This window comes from Eucalyptus grandis, chromosome 5, assembly GCF_016545825.1.
Source record: "Eucalyptus grandis isolate ANBG69807.140 chromosome 5, ASM1654582v1, whole genome shotgun sequence".
Taxonomy (NCBI): domain Eukaryota; kingdom Viridiplantae; phylum Streptophyta; class Magnoliopsida; order Myrtales; family Myrtaceae; genus Eucalyptus; species Eucalyptus grandis.
The window spans coordinates 55,416,502-55,435,879 of record NC_052616.1 but is presented as its reverse complement, the minus strand read 5'-3'; the positions used below and the strand labels follow the sequence as shown (position 1 = coordinate 55,435,879).

The window sequence follows — 19,378 nt, the reverse complement described above, 5'->3', positions numbered from 1 at the left end:
CACTCTCGCCCTATTGGCCACTAACCGAGGAACTTGAAAAGATTGAAAAGGAATGGGATAAGCGACCATAGTCTAGTGAGTAGTGCTTATCTCTTCAAAGTAGGTCGACTAGCTACTATGCAATATAAAGCAATACTAGAAAGTTGTAATCCAAAATCACAATATAATATACATGTTGAATGAATTATGTATTGTTTCATTTCATCTATATATAAATCGGAAATACTCATTTAAATTTACCATCATAATTCATAAATCAATGGTCAAGTCCATTGATCAATTTCAAATCACATATCAATAGTCTATCCATTGACTAATTTATTACTCAATATCCTACCATGGTTATGGCACGTGACAAGGCGACTAAGGTTCTCTCCTTGGCAAGTTCTTTATCTACAAAGTTGATGGCTCAGCCAAAAAATATATCCTTAATCGATACACATACTCACAAACCCCTCACTAGGTTCAAAGTCATATTGAGCATCAAACAAACATCATCCAATATGATAAATCCAATCCAAACTTAAATCTTATAAATTAAATAAATAACTTTTTGAAACTAGTCCATCCACCATTTCACAACCATTTTTTAAATCATTCATAAACCAATTCACAATACCTTGCATGACACACTTTCTAAACATTTCAATGAGTAGTAAATGCTCAATCTAGCTATTTGTGCAACAATAATGTCATTTCTTAACTCGTACTAGATATTATCCATATTGCTTTCGAAATATTAATTTACAAACTTGAAGAAGAGATAGTACCACTCATCTTGGATTGTCTATGATCAAACAACGTACCTATACGCACCAAGAACCTTGTAATCCTAACAATTAAACAAGAATCAATATCAAAATCGAATAAAATACTACAACACCTATATAACGGCTATACCAAATTTAAACGTTAACGAAACAACTTCTACACACTAACAGACCTCTCAACCAAAGCATATATTCAAAGTTATCTACAACATGGAGTTTGAGTGCGAAACTCGGTCACACCATAATTCTCTCTATCAAACTCCATTTCAAGCGTGTTTACAGTTTTTTAAAAAAGAAGAAGAAGATATTTTGAAGTATTAGAAGACTCATAACTTGGTTGACCCAAATTGAGCCAAAAACCATCGAAATTCAACTTCAAAGCCGCTGGTCGCACATTGTTCACCACTCATGGCCAGCTTCAAAAATCTGTGTCAAGTAAACTACAAGTCCAAATTGAGTTTCCTAAAATCTTACGGCTCTAGAACGACCTAAACTATCATATATTTGTAGCTCAACGACTCCCTAATCGAATTTTGTAGTTTAAAATTCACGGAACCTCAAATTTGTGCCCTAAACCCAAATATTACTTTGATTAGATGAACAAGGGTGTGAACAATTATCGGACATTGCAATACATAGTTAAATTGGCTTGGCAAGGCATCGGTGGCACACAATTCTCTTTTTTCTTTGTCTTTCTTCCACTTATTTCTTCTTTCCTTTTTTTCCCTCTCTCTCTCTTCCTTTCTTTCTCGGGCGTGCTCTTAATCGTGGTCTTCTTTTCCCCCTTTATTTCTTCCTCTCTTTTTTGGGCCCTACACACGTTGACCAAGAAAAAAAAAGGCAACTCTTACGCACACAATTTCAAGAATCATTAAGCAATATGAGGCGTAGTAAGAAGATATGATGATGTCAAGCTTAAGCAACATCATGTATTGATAATCTCTCAGATAAATTACAATTAATGGATACTTTTTAAATGGGGAAAATTGCATAAAAAGTCTTAAACTTATTGAACTTATGTTAATTCAATTTTAAACATTTTAATTATGCCAATTGGATCATAAACATTTTCACATTTTGCTAGTTGAGTCCATTTGGGCAATTTTTGCCAAAAATCACTAACATGAACATTGACCGTCTTATATGACATAGTTGGTGCTAAAGTGGACAATTTGTAAAATATTTTATCAAAATTTTAAATTACTTTTTGAATTTTTTTCTTTTTTTATTATTTTGTTTGTTTAGTCAGGGAGGGCTCGATGATCTCACCTCAATCATGCCATCAGTGGTGGTTGGGAAGGGTTGTGATGCCTTCCCCCAGCATAGGCGAGGATCGTTGGTCCTTGCCTGTGGATAGTGATGGTTGACTAGTGATCTCACCAGCTAGAATTGTTAAAAAAAAAAAAAAAAAAAAACAGAGAAGAGAAAAAAAGGAAAAGGAATAAAAAGAAAAATAAAATAATTTAATAAAAAATTAAAAATTATTAAATTTTCTAGTCGTGCTAGGCATGATGATTGGTACCCGTGTTAACAATTTCTACCCAAATTAGCTAGATGGACCTAACTAGCAAGACGTGAAGAGGTTCAGCACTCAATTAGTACGATTAGAATGTTTAGGATTAAATTAACAAAAGTACAATAGGTTTACAACTTTTTGGAAAACTTCCCTTTCTAATGTCTCAATAGAACAAACTCTCTAGAGCAAGTCTAGTAATTAGAATTTCTATCTTGGTGCAGCAAGCTTAATTTAATGAGTCGGTCAATTGAAAAAAGATAAAATCGATGGACTCAAATAACATTTATTGAAGAGTCAAATGCACCACTTATGGGAGACCCACCAGTCGTGACATCATCGCTTAAAATACCTAAGTTTTACATCAATATTTAGATCTTAAAATTTGATATGCTTGACAGGAATTGCGGTCAAACTATAAATAACACTGCATATGGGAACACAGGAATTCGAATTTGTCTTGTCTTACCTAACCCATAAAATATGTTAGTAAACTATAGTATGTTGCGATTGTAATCAATCGGATGCATCACGAGAGAAAAAGACCTGGCTAGTTTCTGTAATACATGGGACAGGAAGTCAACAAATTCAGTTCACAAAACTTACATGTATTAGAAAAAAGATAAGTAGATGATAAGATGAAAGTGGTTAACCATCTGAAAAGCATTCAAATGGTGGAACCGATTTGACTCAGTAGAGAATTGGAGACAAATTCTCATGATTTTCTTGGCAGCTACATATATGTTTAAACCAAACTACCGACGTTGAGGTTACCTAAAATCACGCCTAAAATAACCTAGTCCAACACGAATTCTATGAGAGCAAGCTGTTCTGGCTGTTCTTGTCTTAACACAAATAGTACCAGGCATGACTTTTCGTGAATATCCTTCACTTCCAACATCCTATGAATCTGGATGTAATCCCAAGCCAATGAAGGCATATAACTCCTAAATAATCTAAGGAAGAATCAAGTCATGAGAATGTAATTTGATGATCTAAAAACCATGACAAACACAAAAAGTAATGTGCAGGGCACACTAATCTCCCATTTTCTAAGGCTACCGTGGGAAAGGCTCGGTCATAGAGGTCTCGTTTTTTGAGAACTGGTTTGATTTGCTTCTTGATTCCTCGACCTCAGATACCCTCATACAGTAATCCTCTGTGGACCGCATATCAGATTCGATGTTGTTGTGCATGTAGAATGCGGGTCTTGATGGCACTTGGAGAGTGACAGAGTGGCTATTAAGCATGAGAAGGACCGAGGTCATCGTTGGCCGGCTAACCACATTTTCTTGGACACATAGTAGGCCAATGTGAATGCACCGCGCTATTTCAGTACTCGAACCAGAAGTCATGGAGGGATCGATGATGTTTGATATTGATCCTTCCCTCCAATTCTTCCATACCTGCAAACATCTTGACAATCATTGAGCAGATTGATCCTTGGAATATTATGCAAAATGAGAAGGTATGTTCTTATACTCACATAGCTTATAAGGACCTCTATGTCATCGTCCATGGCGAAAAGAGTGTTCCTTTGACCACTCACAATCTCCAAAACCAACACTCCAAAACTGAACACATCTGACTTGATCGAGAAAGTTCCACGCATTGCATATTCTGGCGCCATATATCCACTATGCATCACAACAAGTCCACCATGTTAGCTCTACAGTTTGGTTTGTTCTTTTGGTAAGCATTAGTTTTGGGAGGTTGTGGCACTTACTAGGTCCCCACGATTCGGTTAGTCTCGGCCCGAGTTTGGTCCAACTCGAACAGCCTTGCCATACCAAAATCCGATATCTTAGGATTCATGTTTGAGTCCAACAAAATGTTGCTAGCTTTGAGGTCTCGATGGATAATACGAAGCCGAGACTCTTCGTGTAGGTAAAGCATCCCTCTAGCAACACCCATTATTATATTGTGGCGCCTATCCCAATTGAGATTCGCACGCTTCAGGGGATCTACGCATTTTGGTGGAATCACATTCTATAAGACCTCTATTAATCATTATGCAAGGATCTGATTTCATGAATGACAACTCAAGAAACATACCGAATATGAACTGATCAAGGCTCGCATTGGGCACAAACTCATAAATGAGAAGTTGTTCGACTCCTTCCAGACAGAAACCTAGGAGCCTAACTAAGTTCCTATGTTGTAGCCTGGCTAGTAACATGACCTCATTCTTGAACTCTACTTCCCCTTGGCTGGAATTTTGCGATAGCCGTTTCACCGCAATTTCCTGTCCATTGGAGAGCTGACCCTATAATTTCACCAAATTAGGTCCTTGTGACTATCAATTGGTACATTGAAGCATTTCGACAAGTATTGGATTGATGTCATCTTTTACTATTTGGTTGCTTAAATTTTGAATACAAAAGAGTAGAGGATATGCTCTATTTATTATTACCATGTAGACTGCTCCAAAACCGCCTTGTCCAAGCTTCTTGGAATCAGAGAAGTTATCCGTTGCCGCTCTGATAGTGTTGAAATCAAATTGCAGTGACTCAGCTGTGCTAATTTCATGCACACCTTCAACTAGAAAGACAAAAATGCGGTCATTCAGAGCGAGCATTATTATCTTTTCATAATTTTCATAATGAAAGTTTCACAAACTTTTATTAAATCTAAACCCTTAACCTTTTGACCCTTATAAAGTTGTTGGCCTAATTGTCGAAAGCGATGCAGCTCTTACCACTTCGCTCGTGTAAAAGCATAGTCTTTAGTCAACTTAATTATTTTCTGATCTTTTTTAACCTCATGAACAGTTTCTGTTCCAATGCGAAAGGATAAAGACTCGCCTTCAACACTTTGTCTGGGCTGCTTCTTCTTCCTTCTCACTTTCAGGAGCACGACGACAATGCTGATGACAAGTAGTGCAGAAACACTTGTGAAGACCACAATCATCACAGTCCTCGTCGAATCGCTCTTTCCAACTGCAAGAGCAAAGGCACACTGATTACTAAGTAATGCGCTGGAGAAATGACTAGCGCCATTACGACTGTGGAAATGACTAAAGCACCAATTACGAGAGTTACGATGTGAAAAATACATCACGCCATTCTTTGATAATTCAAGGGAAGTTCTTTGAATTTCTGGATTTTGTCATCCTACCAATTTTCATCTAATAAGATTTGGAAAATATCACATTATTCTCTAAATTTTTAAGTTTTTAGGGATAATCGATTGCCTTTTCGACTTCAATATCATTACTTTCATGCAATCAGAGTAAAAACAGTGAAACGGTTTCAAAAACAGAGTGGGGCAAGGAAGCAAGTTTACAATTTTTTTGCAGGGTTATTAGACGTTTCCATGTGCACATATAGGACCGATATATACATGGTGACCGCCATTGTGGTTTTGATGGATTTAGATCTCTCTCTCTCTCTCACGGGTCCCATTTTTTTCAACACCTAATAAGAGAGTCTCGATAAAATTTCTTAGTATATCTAAAATTGCTAATCAATCTCATTCTGATTAGCTTCATTTTTGGACGATAAAATACAATTAAGGCAAGTTTTAGCATCTCTTTTACTTTGACGACGGATGGTATAGTTCTAGTTATAATCAAAGATCTCATGCTGTTTCGTGTAACCAATGTTTCAATTATGGCTTCGCAATTTTCTTTCCCTTTTCTTTTTGACTGAATGATGAGACGTAACGAACATCTGCACTCATATCTTGACCAAGACTCACAATCTCATATGACAGCTTGCGAGCAATGAATGTAACTCAATGAACTGACTGTGATAGTGACTAGTATCTATGTGATGCATTAATGATTAAACATATCTTCCTTTCCCGAAAAAATATGGACCAACCGATGCCTTCTTTTTTTTTTATCAAAAAGCAGAAAAATTACATAATCTATTGAGCATAAATCAACAAAAAAAAGAAAAAAGAAAAAACCTTATGGTTTGTAAAGCATGTAGATTATGCTCATATGAAGAATTGATTGTGTTTATCTCGCACGAAGCCCGTATAATTTTATAGAAAAGAAAGACAAACGCCTTGTACGAAACTCCTGAACGAGAGACAAAATACCTAGAGTTGGAGGCAGCACATCTGCCTCCTGTGATGGCGATGGAGATGGTGGCGGCGGCGGAAGTGGCTGACTGACTGGGTCGAAGAACTGATGATTGGTCTCGTACAGGATCAGGCAACTTGGCACCATGAACCGTCCTCCTGTATACCTGTCGCAGCAATCCCTGATCGTCTGGACGCCTAACACCAGGCAGTCGCCGCATCGCTGCTCCGTTAAGTCAGGCGTGCACTGCACCAACGCGTAGATCATGTCAGGCCCCGCTGATTCGTTCCCCGACGCGTACTTTCTCAGCGAGCCGCCACCCGCTGCCTCGGCCAACAGACCATTCAGGAGCTTCCTCATCGCGCCATTGTACGTCTCCGGGCTCGAGACACCGTCAGAGGTTCTTGCCACGTAAGTGGGTTCTGTGGCAACTGTGCCGAAGAACGAGGCGTTTGAGTACCGGATTATGCAGTTCCCGGTGTAGAGGAGTGCTTCTTTCTGGAGGGGGCAGAGGCGGCGCATGTCGGAGGCCAAGGCATCAAGGCAGCCGCGGCAGCTCATGGCGGTTAAGTCACCGCGGCAGAGGCCAAAGACGTAGAGGGTTTGGGAGGTGCCAGAGATGGTGGCGGAGGCATTGAAGAAACCATAGGAGAGGGACAAGGAGTTGGTGGTGGAGATGGATGAGAGGAGAGTGGTGAGGGTGGTTTGGTAGGTGCTGTTGACGGTGAAGTTGCCAGTCGAACCACAGTAGGTCGCTGGGAATTGGGCGTTTATGGTGGAAGCAAACATTAGAAGAAGCAAGAGAAGGAGATCTGAAGGATCCATCTTTTCTTTTTCTTTTTTTGGGTGTGTGGGTGTCTTGGGTTTCTCTTTGATAGAAGTATTACCCAAGAGACTCCTTCCCTAGACAATATGACCAGCGTGATCAACTGGGTGCGATACAGAATGCATTGAATCATATTATATAGAGGCAATTGCAGTATTCGACACGTCAAGCTTGACAAATTATTAGTTTGAGCGTATATGACATTATCTTTTAAGACATTTTATAAAAAAATCCTTTGTACTTTTCCATTTGGATCTGTCTTATTTCAATGTTTAAAATATGTTGAGACTTTAAGTTGAGTTTTAAACTTACACTGTTATAAGAATACGTTCAAGATCACAGAAAGTTACATTTAGTAAAACCTTTTAAAGAATGGAAAGCTAGAGCCATCATATACCTCACTAATTTTGGCCTAAAAGATCCATTATTAGTTTGGGTGGATTCGGAATGGGTGGCTAATATATCATTCTTAAAGAGCATTATCATACTGAACGACTTAAAGAATTTGAGTTTAGTAAATATGAAGAACGCAAGACATAAACCAAGGTTCTAATATGAAGAAATTATATTGGTGAAATGTCTTATGAAAATTTAACTTATTTTTCATCGTTAAAATAAATAATTTATCGCCCAACCACATTAACCCCGATTGCCAAACTCTAGCAGGGTTGTTGCAGAGTCGTCGTGTTTTTCAAGGGGCAACCTTCGAGTCTCGAGAAAGTATGACAAGACAACCGGCGGTTTCCAAGCAATGAAGGAGCATTGACTCTCTGATGGAAAAGCCAAGGCTTCTTTCTCGGAGTCTGTCTTCTGCAATTATAATAGGAGTCTCTTTGTCTTCTGGGGGTAGATAGAAAAGCATTGACGCCTCCTATCGACTCTCTGTCTCTTGCAAGTACAACAGAAAAGCAAGGACAACCGGGGATTGAGTGCAACAAGAGTTCTGGTGTGACATAAATGCACTTAACTTTTCGATGCACCCTTTTGTCACGGGACTCTGATCTGCTATTCTCCCCAATCTAGATGAATCTGCACACATCACTAGAGATTTCGAACACATCACCGATTGCGTATATAATCTACCACTAGTTAATCATTGAGATTCGCCCTAGTGACTACCATTCCAACATGAAAGGGGCAGGTGAGGAGTTCAAACTCCACATTCTCCGGGGGATGGGAATGGGGACACATAAGTTTTAGGAGTGGTCTTCGACTCCCACGCCCTGCAAGAGGCAAGACAAAAGTCTGAGAGTGAGTGTAAAATAGAAATAGAGTAGGATTGACAAAAAAAAAAAAAAATCTACTACTTCTTAAGAAATGCTAATAATCATAATAGATTAGACAAAATTATCAAATTTCCATAAAGGTAATCTCTTCGATATACATTCATGGTTGCGAAGTGTGATTCTAAATGCAGCTCGAACACCATCAAGAGGCAACTCAAAACATGCGCAAAAATAATATTTTGAATTTCCAGATTTTTTTTTCCTTTTGATGTTGGGCAATTTGTTAAAAAAGTCTCAAACCTATCGTACTTATGACAATTTAATCATAAACATTCAATTTGTGTTAATTTAATCCTAAATCTTTTGACGATTTGTCAATTTAGTCCTAAATCTTTCAACTATGCTAATTTAGTCCTAAATATTTTGATGATTTTTTAATTTAATTTGAAACATTTTGACATTAGCCAATGTAGTCCTTATGGGAAAATATCCAAATAATAAGTTGAGGATTATGTTGGCAATTCTTTAAAAGATTTAGGATTAAATTGATACAAAGAAAAGTTTATGACAAAATTGGTAAGTTGTTAAAAGTTTTGAAATAAAATTGACATAATTGAAAAGTTTATGAGTGAATTGTTGATGTACTATAAGTTTACGACTTTTTTGAACAATCATCCCTTTACCGTTTATCTTTTTTTCTTTTAAAAAACATTTACTGTTCATTTTGGAGAGTGTAGAGGCGAAGAACACCATGGCTCTCGATAAGCTGGTGGGGCTGTGGATGATTGATCCAAAGACAGCTAAGAGGTTCTTTTTTTAAGTTACGCATTGTCTGGATTTGATATGCAAAGTTTAGTCAAAAGAAAGAAACAAAAAAGATGGATAGTAAAAGAAAAAGAAGATGAAAGGAAAAGTAAAAAATATCTCAAAAATTCAAAAAATTACTCGAAATGATGTTGTTTTGAGTAAATTTTTTTTGTCAAGCCACGTAGAACGGGTAGTGATGACTAAATCACTACATAAGTAATTTAAGATGAAAATTGGTCAGACAGACTACATCAGAATTTCATAAAAAAAATTAGAATTAAATTAAAAAATTAAAAAGTTAATGACTAAATTAATATTACTACAATAAATTTGGAACTAATTAAGTAATTTTTCCCACACGTCCATTAGCGTATATTTTAGCATGCAAATGAGCTATATGTCCTTTACCATGCATTTTCATTGCGAGACAAGACTTTGTCTATTTGACCAAACCCATTTCTTACACAGGTGCTGCCACTTCTCAACACACTTTATACCTTCACTTTGCTAAGGTAAAAAAAAAAAATTACACAGTTAATCCTCGCAATCATAATATGGGTGGTCGTAAACATAGAACCAATATATATATATTAAACGGAAACGTAATGAAAAACAATTATTCAATCACAAATATATATAAGTACATCTTCAGTCGAGCACTGTTATTTTTAATTCGTACACGTCATAAGTAGGCTAAATGAAACGGATTGAAGCTATAAGGAGAAAAAGAAAAGTCTTAGCTTCACCCAGAAGCGTTCTAGTATTGAAAAATGAGAAAGCGATATTAAAGACATAATTATTTGTAGTATCGGACATAGAAAGGATTTCTTTCTTAAAGGCCAGCCTATCCCCTGTTTCTACATATTTGTACCTTCATCTATCGAATATCGAAAGTGTTCAGCCTGGAACCTGCCACACTAGAGCCAAATTACTTCTTCTTTCGTACTGCCTTCAAGAATTGAAATATATTTACTTTGGATTCTTGATGCCCGACTGATTATATACATAGATCTTAGATTAAAGTGATTTTGTGTGAAAGCCTCTAACACAATATCAGTAAAGTTCTAAGATTGGGGTAGACTGCAAACCTATCTAACTGATGCTCTTCCTGGTCTACAATGGTCTTCAGATATTGCAATACGATGCAATTTGACTTGGTGAAAAGAGGAGGCATAAGCAATTACCAGTGCGAAATGGTATATTGTAGTCAAGAAAGTTTTTTTTTTTTTGGCCAGGTAATCAACAAAAGGTATTATCTCAGCAACTTCTGCTGAAAGAAGTAGCTATTTTGTAATCTACATTCTTGGGTCCATTTTAGTGAATGCAAAAGAGTATATTTGATCAATGAGTAAATGACTAAAAACCAGTACGAACAATGTAAATTGGAGATGAGATATTGAGACGGGCAAGGAAAGACCATTGTTCCAACCCCGACAAAAGGAAAGAAAGAAAGAAAGAAAGAAATCCAAATGTTTTAAAGAGAGCAAAATTCTAGTCAATACTTCGATGTAATGGCAGATCTTAGGAACATCAGCAAAGTGCTCATGCTCTCAGTTACTTCCATTGCTTCACGGAAAAGCAAATGATTCTACTTTGTGTGTATAGAAACATTTTAAGCAACAAAATAAACTCTTAGAAGCAAAATGCAGAGTCTACTCTATGGTAATAAGGACAAGTTCAAACAAGCCACATGATTGAAATGGGAAAGTATTCTGGAATCGTATGGAATTGACACCCGTTGATAAAATGAATCTATATTTGTCACTATGACTTGTATTGAATGATCTTTCAGTGATATTCTTGAAAAAAAGATCGATAGGCAACCGGAAGCTCAAACAAGAACAACACACCCTGGAAAAAATCATAGAGCAGGTTTAATCCATACACTATATGTTGCTTCACCCAAAACATTGATCACATCGCTTCTACACCATACCACATGTTCTTATCAACGATAAATTCAGATGTAACTGATTACATGGTTAGGCCTTCTTTCCTCTGTCTTTTGTGCTATCATTTTTGTAAAGAAAAGTTTTTACTAAACTAGCTTTGCTTGGATCAAGTCGAGATGGAGGATAAAGCTCTCACATTGAAACTTTGATTTTGTTGCATAATTTAGGAGGATATCGAAATAGGGGCAGATCTTTTATTTGCCTTTCAATTAACCATGGTCTAATTCCAGTCTAACCATTATAAAAAGGTGTAATTATGTTAACAAAGAAACATATTGGATCTATAATGTACATGAACCTGTGTATGCATAAGTAGACCAGAGGATAGAGCCTATGTTTTTCCTAGAACTCAAAAAACTTCTCATTTTAGAAAGGTCAAGTCTTTTTTCCGTTGGAGGATGGTAGTAAAAACATGGTTAAATAAAGTGATCAAACATATATATGCTCCAAAAAGAAAAGCAAAAATTCTTTCAATTGAAATAGTTTATAACAAGGACTTTTATATGGTGTCAATTTATAAGAAAGGAAAAACAAATTTGGATTAGGTCCCAAGAAGGAAAAATCTCCTAGTTAAATCCAGTTATCATAAAATCTTAATTTGAAGAAGATTGATTTTAGACTTGAAAATACTTTTTAATCAATTTTTTTTCGGTTCAAATTATATCCAATGAATCCTAGTTAGTCTTTTACACTTGCTGTAAACCTCACAACACTGTAATGGTACCAAAAAACTGTCCTTTTTTGTTTAATAATTAATTGAATTCATAAGAGAACAAAAAACATACCTTATTCTTTATTCAATAACCACTCACATATCTATATTTAAAGTATGAGATATATACCTCAATCTTACTTTTGGATATTGTTGACACCTAAATATTGGTTAAATATTTTAATATAAAATATCATAAAAGAAAACCAAGGATCAATTTGGCCTTAACAAAAATGTTTTTCACATCACCTAGGTATTAGTATCATCTGCTTTTACTAAGTTTTTTTTTTGTTAATTTTATTCCCCTTATTTTATGGATAATTAGAGAGAGAGGGAGAGAGAGGGCAAGGCCCACGCCCTAGCCCTCCTTCTTTTTTGTATTCCATGTAGGTCGAGACCCATTTGCCCCCTCACCTTTATGACCCAACCCAGCCCCCTTCTTCTTTCTTCTTCTTCCTTCCTTCTTCCCCTGCCACCCTTGTGCCTCACACGTAGAGACTGACGACGCACGGAGGACAATCTACGGCAGAGAGAAGAAAGTAAGCCGGCAACGGATGGGACTCACATTCTAAGCGAAGCAAGTGGGTAGTTGAGAAGACGGTCGATTTGGCTACACCAAGGCCGGTTGGCACACCAAAGATTGGCGACTGAAGCCTCTGTCTACTGGCCCTCCTCGACCTATAAATAGAGCTCTGGGCGGAGGCCAAAGAACACACAAGAAGAGAGAGATCAGAGAAACGGCCTCAAAGGACTTCCCCTGAGAGACATATGGGGAGACCTAAGAGAGAGCAAATTCGAGAGGGTCGGAGAAAGAGGGAGATCCGAGGAAGGCTAGATCTGCGAGAGAGAGAGAGACAGAGAGAGAGAGAGAGAGAGAGAGAGAGAGAGAGAGAGAGAGAGAGAGAGTCACGAGTGTGAGCCCCCTCGTCGCGTGCAGCACTGGTTGATTGGCCTGATGCCACCGCTGCTTCGCCACCGATGAGTTTGTTATTCAAATTTGTTTCGTTGTCAGTGACGATTGCTTTAGGGACACCATAGCGAGCAATTATGTCTCGCTTGATGGACTTTCGCAACATTGTGAGCGGTGACATTTGCAAAGGATGTAGCTTCAATCCATTTGAAGAAATAATCTATCGCCATTAAGATGAACCGATGTCCATTTGAAGCCTTAGGATTTATTAAGCTAATCACATCAATGCCCCACATTGAGAATGGGCATGGCTCGGAAAACTGGTGTAGCTCAGTTGGAAGAACATTTATCTTATCTCCATGAATTTGGTAATAGTGACAACTTCAGACGTGTTGGATATAATCACTTTCTAGTGCGAGCTAGTAGTAACCTAATCTCATAATCTTCTTAGCTAACATGTGCCCAATCATATGAGGGCCACACACTCCTTCTTGCACTTCTTGCATGATTTGAGTGGCTTCGGCTGCATTTACACACCACAATAAAACTGAATTATAAGATCTCTTGTACAAAATTCTCACCATTGATGAAGAATTTTAAGGCCATCTTCATGATGTATTTCCTATTAGTTGAAGTACTTCCTTTGAGAAAATCTTGTTTTTGAATGTAATTCATGATATCGTAATACCATGGTTTTCCATCGGGTTTTTCAATCACGATCATACAATAAGCCGACTTCGGTAAAACCTCTATTTTCAGTAGCTCGACTTCTAACCTATCGGTGACTTGCAACATAGATGCCAAAGTTGCAAGTGCATCAGCAAATTGATTCTGAGACCCTAGCAAGTATTCAAATGAAACTTCCTTGAACTCCTTTCCTAGATCTTCTAAATACTTGTGATACGGGAGCAATTTGGCATCCTTAGTCTTTCATTCACCTATGGTCTACATAATGATTTACGCGGAATCTCCGAACACTTTTAACTTAGCCACACCCATCTTGATTGCAACTTGAAGCCCGAGGATGCAAGCTTCATACTCGGCTACATTGTTAGTGCATGAGAATATCAATTTTGTAGCTATTGGATGGTGTTGTCCATCTAGGGATATCAAAACTGCCTTAGTACTAGAACCAGACAAGTTTACAGCTCCATTAAAGAACATTATCCATGAATCTTCACTTACATGCAAGACACGATCATCTAGGAAGCAGTCATCATTATTTGAGACTCCTAGATTCTCACCAATATATCAGTTATCACTCGACACTTAACTGACTTTTGTGGTATGAATTGTACATCAAATTTTGAGATTAAAATTTGCCATTTAACCAACTTACCCACCAAAGCTGGCTGATTAAGTAATTACTTGATATGATTGTTCTCAGTCACGAGAAACGTTTGGTAATGTAGTGTGTACTATCGCAATCTATACAATACCCACACTAATGCAGCATAAGTCTTTTCAGCATCAGAATATTTCTGTTCTAATATAGTGAACTTTTTACTCAAATAATAAATGACTTGTTCTTTTTTATCAACAGAACTTTCCTGAGCCAACATTGCGTCCACTGATTCACTATGAATGGTAAGGTAGAGAATCAAAGGATGCCTCGGCAATGACGGGACAAGAATTGGTGGATTCATTAAGTATTGCTTCAGCTTGTCGAATGCTTCTCGACACTCATCATTCCAGTTGACTTGTGCATTCTTCTTTAAGAGCTTGAAGAATGACTTGGCAGTTTTAGAAAGTTCAAAAATGAATCAAGTAGTGTGATTCAATCTTCCCAAAAGGGTCCGAACTTCTTTCACCGTTGATGGAGGTTGCAAGTCGCATATGACCTTAGCTTTAGATAGGTTGATCTCAATCCCTTTATTGCTCACAATAAATTCGAGTAATTTCCATATGTTGCTTCGAATACGCATTTAGCAGGATTTAGTCGAAGCTTGAACTCACGGAGTCGATCGAACAACTTCTTCAAGGTTTCGACGTGGCTTTTTCTAGGTCGAATCTTTGCAATCATATCATCAACATAGACCTCAATCTCTTGATGCATCATATCATGAAATAATGCCACTATGTCTCACTGGTAAGTTGCCCCTGCGTTCTTGAGTCCGAAGGGCATGACCTTATAATGAAAGGTTCCCCAAAGGATAATAAATGTAGTTTTCTCCTTGTCTTCCTCCTTAATCTTTATCTGATTGTACCTAGAAAAACCATCCATAATGAGAACAGTTCAAATCCAGCAGTACTATCCACAAGGACATCTATGTGTGGTAATGGGAAATCATCCTTCGGGTTGGCTTTGTTCAAATCCCGATAATCAACACGAACCCGGACTTGATGAACTTTCTTCATCACCAATACGATGTTAGCCACCCCATTTTGGGTATTGTGAGACTTCAATGAATCCCACCTTCAAAAGCTTCATTACTTTCTCCTCTATCTTCTCGAGAGCTCGGGTTTAGTTCTTCATAGCCTCTATTTCTTAGGTGGCATGTCTAGATTAGTAGGCAAACAATGCTCCATGATTGATGGGTCTAAACTAGGCATGTCAGTGTAGGCCAATGCAAAGACATCTTGATATTTTTTCAGTAACTAAATTAGGCGTTCGACCTCGTCTATGGGGAGATTTGCCCCAATTTTCACTTCCTTGGCTTTTTCTGTGTTACTTAAATTAATAGTGACGGCTTGTTTGGATGTAAGAGTCTTGGCTTTTTCATATTGTTCCTATCGATGTTGCATCTCAATAGAATCTTCGATCGAGTCTTCAGGATCATCATTACCAGAACTTGTTACATTGGATTGGACTATTTTCACACCTTTGCATGTTATATGACCGTCCCTAAAATAGGAAGTAGATGAATCAAAAAGACAAACAGGGTAAATTTTTTTTGTTTTGGTTTTTTTAATTCTTTTGCAAAAATATTGTTTTTGAAACATTTTGACACGAGAAAGCATGATGAAGCCCAAGCCTTAAATTTCTCTTTGGATTTTTCTTTTCTTTTATCGTTGAATATCATTACGTGGTTGGTTTGGTGTGCCTCATCATGCTCTCAAAATAAAACTTGTAATTTTATTAAATTTCATCAATCAATGGAAAATGCAATGTTCAATCCCTAAAAGGAAAGCTAAAAAGAAGAAATTGAAAATATTTCCTAGAAAGCAATGAAAATTCCCACACAGGGGAAGGTGCAAAAGCAGTAAATGAGTTACTCTTGTGGGCTAAGGCTCATTTTTTCTAAGGGTCATTTGTCAATGGCTCCTATAAAAAGGTCATCGAATAAACTTGTGATTCCTTCCGGTAGATTATCAGGGTTCTTTGTCTTTTAAGGTGCCAAATAATCCATGCCACCCCATCCATTTGGGACAATATCCCGACGGTCAATGTAAAAGCTGGGAGGAGCCAAATACTTCACATAATAGTCGAATTTGCCACTTGGTTGCCCTAGGGTGTCCATCATTGTCACTCCATCTTGCATCATTGGGAGGTAAAGGGTTTTGCCTCCCTTGCCCTTGCTTAGGTGGCAAGTTTTGCCTTTCTTGCCTCTGCCCTTCATAATATTCTCCACCTCTTCCATGGTACCCCAATCCAGCAAAACGAGACCTTCGGGGAGCTTCAATGGGGTTTCGAATGCCTTGACCCCTTCTTCCAAGATCGTGGCCAGGAACAAAACCATTCTCAACCATCACCCTTCCCACCATGAGGGCGGCATCTAAAACCTTAGGAGTGAGTGGCGACAAACCTTGAGAAGCATGTATGGTGGACACTCCAACTCAAATGAGTGGTAACATGATTTAAACTCGAAATCTGGCTCTACATAAGGGATAGCCCTCTCATGATAAATTCGATGGTCTTCTTCGCCATAAATAGTGACCAGCTTCCTTTTGACCACAAACTTCACACTTTGATGTAGACTTGATGGCATCGCCCCAGTAGTATGTATCTAGGGACGACCTAGCAGAAAATTAAATGCGGTGGGGATGTCCATCACTTTAAAGGGAATGTTGGAAACAACTGGCCTTATTTGCACATCAAGGTGGATCTCCTCGATCACCTCTTTCTTTGTCCCATCAAAAGTTCACACAGAAGTCTTTGTAGCATGTATCTTGGATGGGTCTATCTTGCGGCGGTGAAGAGTGGCTAACGGACATATATTCAGAGCGGACCCATTATCAATAAGCACTTGGGACCCATGAGAAGACTTGTGTTTGACGAATATATAAAGTTCCTTATTATGTCCCCTACCATCAATAGGGAATTCTTCATCAGAAAAAGCAATCAAGTCTTTGAGGAGAATCAATCCTACGAATTCCTCTAACTTGTCTGTCTCAATCGTTTCTGGTACACGAATTTCACTCAACACTTTCATCGAAGACTTTTGATGCATAGAGGATGTCGGCAAGAGTTCGAGCAAAGAGATCTAAGCGGGCATTTTTTGCAACTAGTCGACCACATTATACTCACTTACTTTGATTATAGCCAGAAATTCCTTAGCCTCTTCATCAGTGATAGGCTTTGCAAGTTGGGCGTTAGCTTGAGCATAAGTCTGACTAGACCTTGTAACCAGGTCAATATCTAAGTCATAAGACCAAGGCACTACCTTATTGTCGACATACTCATAACGCTAAGGCATCTCAATCACTATCCCTTCATCGGATGCAGGGATCTCGATAGACAATTCTGCATCTTTTAGTGGAGGCATATCCATGAGTAAAGGATCTATTTCATCCTTATCAGCATTGAGTGCAGCCTACTCCTCCTTCCAATTGATAACAATATGGGAAATGGTAGAGACTATGCAGTTATGGTCAGCATACATGATGATACCATCATCCACCATTTTGGCAACTCTTTCTTTCATTAGTGATAGGGGAATGTCCTTATGATCTGGATAATATTCAGCTCTCACCAATTCATCGTAGGCGTCCGCCACATGCACCTTCAAGTTCTTGGTTTGACCAATGTCAGGTTCCAGAATAGCATTCGCCCTACCTTCATGCTTTGGCAATGGATTTTTCTGGACATTCGATTGAGTAATTTGGAAAGAAAAGGCCTTTGTGTCCAAGAGATTCTGGATCTAGTGCTTAAGGGTGAAACATTCGTTGGTTGAATGTTCCAATTCACTGCTGTGGTAGTCACACTTCTTTGTCGAGTCATAACCACGAGTGTGCTCACGATTAGGATGCTTTGGCTCGCTAGTGAGCAAATCTTTCTTCTGGAGGATTGCTAATACTTGGGATGGAGATCCAGAGAAATGAGAGAACCGCCTTCTATTATTTAATTGGACAAATGATTGACGGCCGGTAGCTTGTTGTTGCATTCCATTCACCTGGATAGCTGGGGTGCGATTGGTACTTTCTTGGCTGTAAGCCACATTTACATTTGCAACAGCCTCTTTCTCTTTCTTGGTAGAAAAACTTTTGTTAGATGGCTCAATAAACCATCATTTTCTTATTTCCATCTCAATGTGTTCTCCTACAGAAATAAGTTGGTTGAAGTTCTCGATGTATGTGTTGGCCATCCTGTTATGGAACTCAAACAAGAGAGTCTTGCCGAACAACTTCATTAATTCTTTGACAATAGGCTCAAGAGTGATTTGACCTGCTAGATTTCGCCACCTCGTGGCATACTCCTTGAATGACTCGCTCCTTTTCTTCTCCATTCTCTCAAGATCTTCTTGGGAAGGTGCGATGTCTATATTAAACTTATACTGCTTGAGAAACGCATCGGCCACTTCATTCTAGGTGTTGAGGAGATTTACATTCTTTGTGATGTACTAGTTTAGTGTGGGTTCGGTTAAACTCTAATGAAATGATTGGATCATGAGGGGCTCATTCTTGACATGTTGGGCCATGCGTATGTTGTACATCTGCAAATCATCTTTTGGGCAAAAAGTACCATCGTATTTCCCGAACTTTAGCATTTTGAACTTGCTTGGCATCTTGACCTTCTCATAAACCAATAGGTCAAATGAGAGTGAGCTATGTGACTCCTGCAATTGTTTCACTTTCTCCTCAAGTTTTGCAAAGCATTCATCTTGCTCTGTCTTAGGAGCGCTGTCAAGCTTGGCCTTTTCAACGGTGACTAGCAGTGGGTCATCGTCCAGCTTGGGCATGTCATCATCAATCATTTGTGTCTTGCTTGCCTACTTCGGGATTACTAACTTGGGGAGAGCGGGTGTAGGAATTGAATTCACTTGTAGGGATTCGATTTGGGCCATCATACATTGCATAGAGGTAAGTAACCGTTTGAGTTGATCTTCCATAGTGGAAATACGATCACGCATCTCAGTTTGGTCGGCCATTTTAGCTCTTGATGAAGTAATAATGAGCGAGCGTGGCGGATCCTTTATCATCTAAAATAATAAAAGAGGTAATGTAAGAGCCAATGGCAAGATAGGAAAATGGCCCATGACAATGGTCTAACTGCCTCATTTTATTCAAAATTCATTTGAAATGTTGAACCAAATTCGTAACAATGAACTAAGAATTGAAATCCAAGTCCCTAAACATTGAACTAAAAATTGAAATCATGGTCCCTAAGCATTGAACTAAGAATCAAAATCTCAAACATCTCATTTTATATGCTTTCGGGAACCCAACGTCTTGCGAAGTTTCTTATTCTTAGC

At 38.2% G+C, this 19,378-nt stretch overlaps 1 protein-coding gene across 1 annotated transcript; it reads right to left on the bottom strand.

The window, feature by feature from the left end:
• Positions 1-2,990: 2,990 nt before the first annotated feature.
• On the bottom strand, positions 2,991-7,138 carry LOC104445153 (cysteine-rich receptor-like protein kinase 29). The gene is made up of 6 exons (XM_039313917.1): positions 6,331-7,138; positions 4,990-5,222; positions 4,697-4,891; positions 4,339-4,549; positions 4,010-4,247; positions 2,991-3,920 (listed from the first exon to the last, which is right to left on the bottom strand). The coding sequence occupies exons 1-6, from the start codon at positions 7,136-7,138 to the stop codon at positions 3,635-3,637; spliced, it is 1,971 nt and encodes a 656-aa protein (XP_039169851.1). The 3' UTR covers positions 2,991-3,634.
• Between the last annotated feature and the right edge of the window lie 12,240 nt (positions 7,139-19,378).

Coding starts and splice junctions, on each gene's coding strand:
- LOC104445153 (XM_039313917.1), bottom strand. CDS start 7,138: ATGGATCCTTCAGATCTCCTTCTCTTGCTTCTTCTAATGTTTGCTTCC. Junction 5,223..6,330: donor TGTGCTGCCTCCAACTCTAG/GTATTTTGTCTC, acceptor TTGCTCTTGCAG/TTGGAAAGAGCGATTCGACG. Junction 3,921..4,009: donor AACCGAATCGTGGGGACCTA/GTAAGTGCCACA, acceptor TGTGATGCATAG/TGGATATATGGCGCCAGAAT.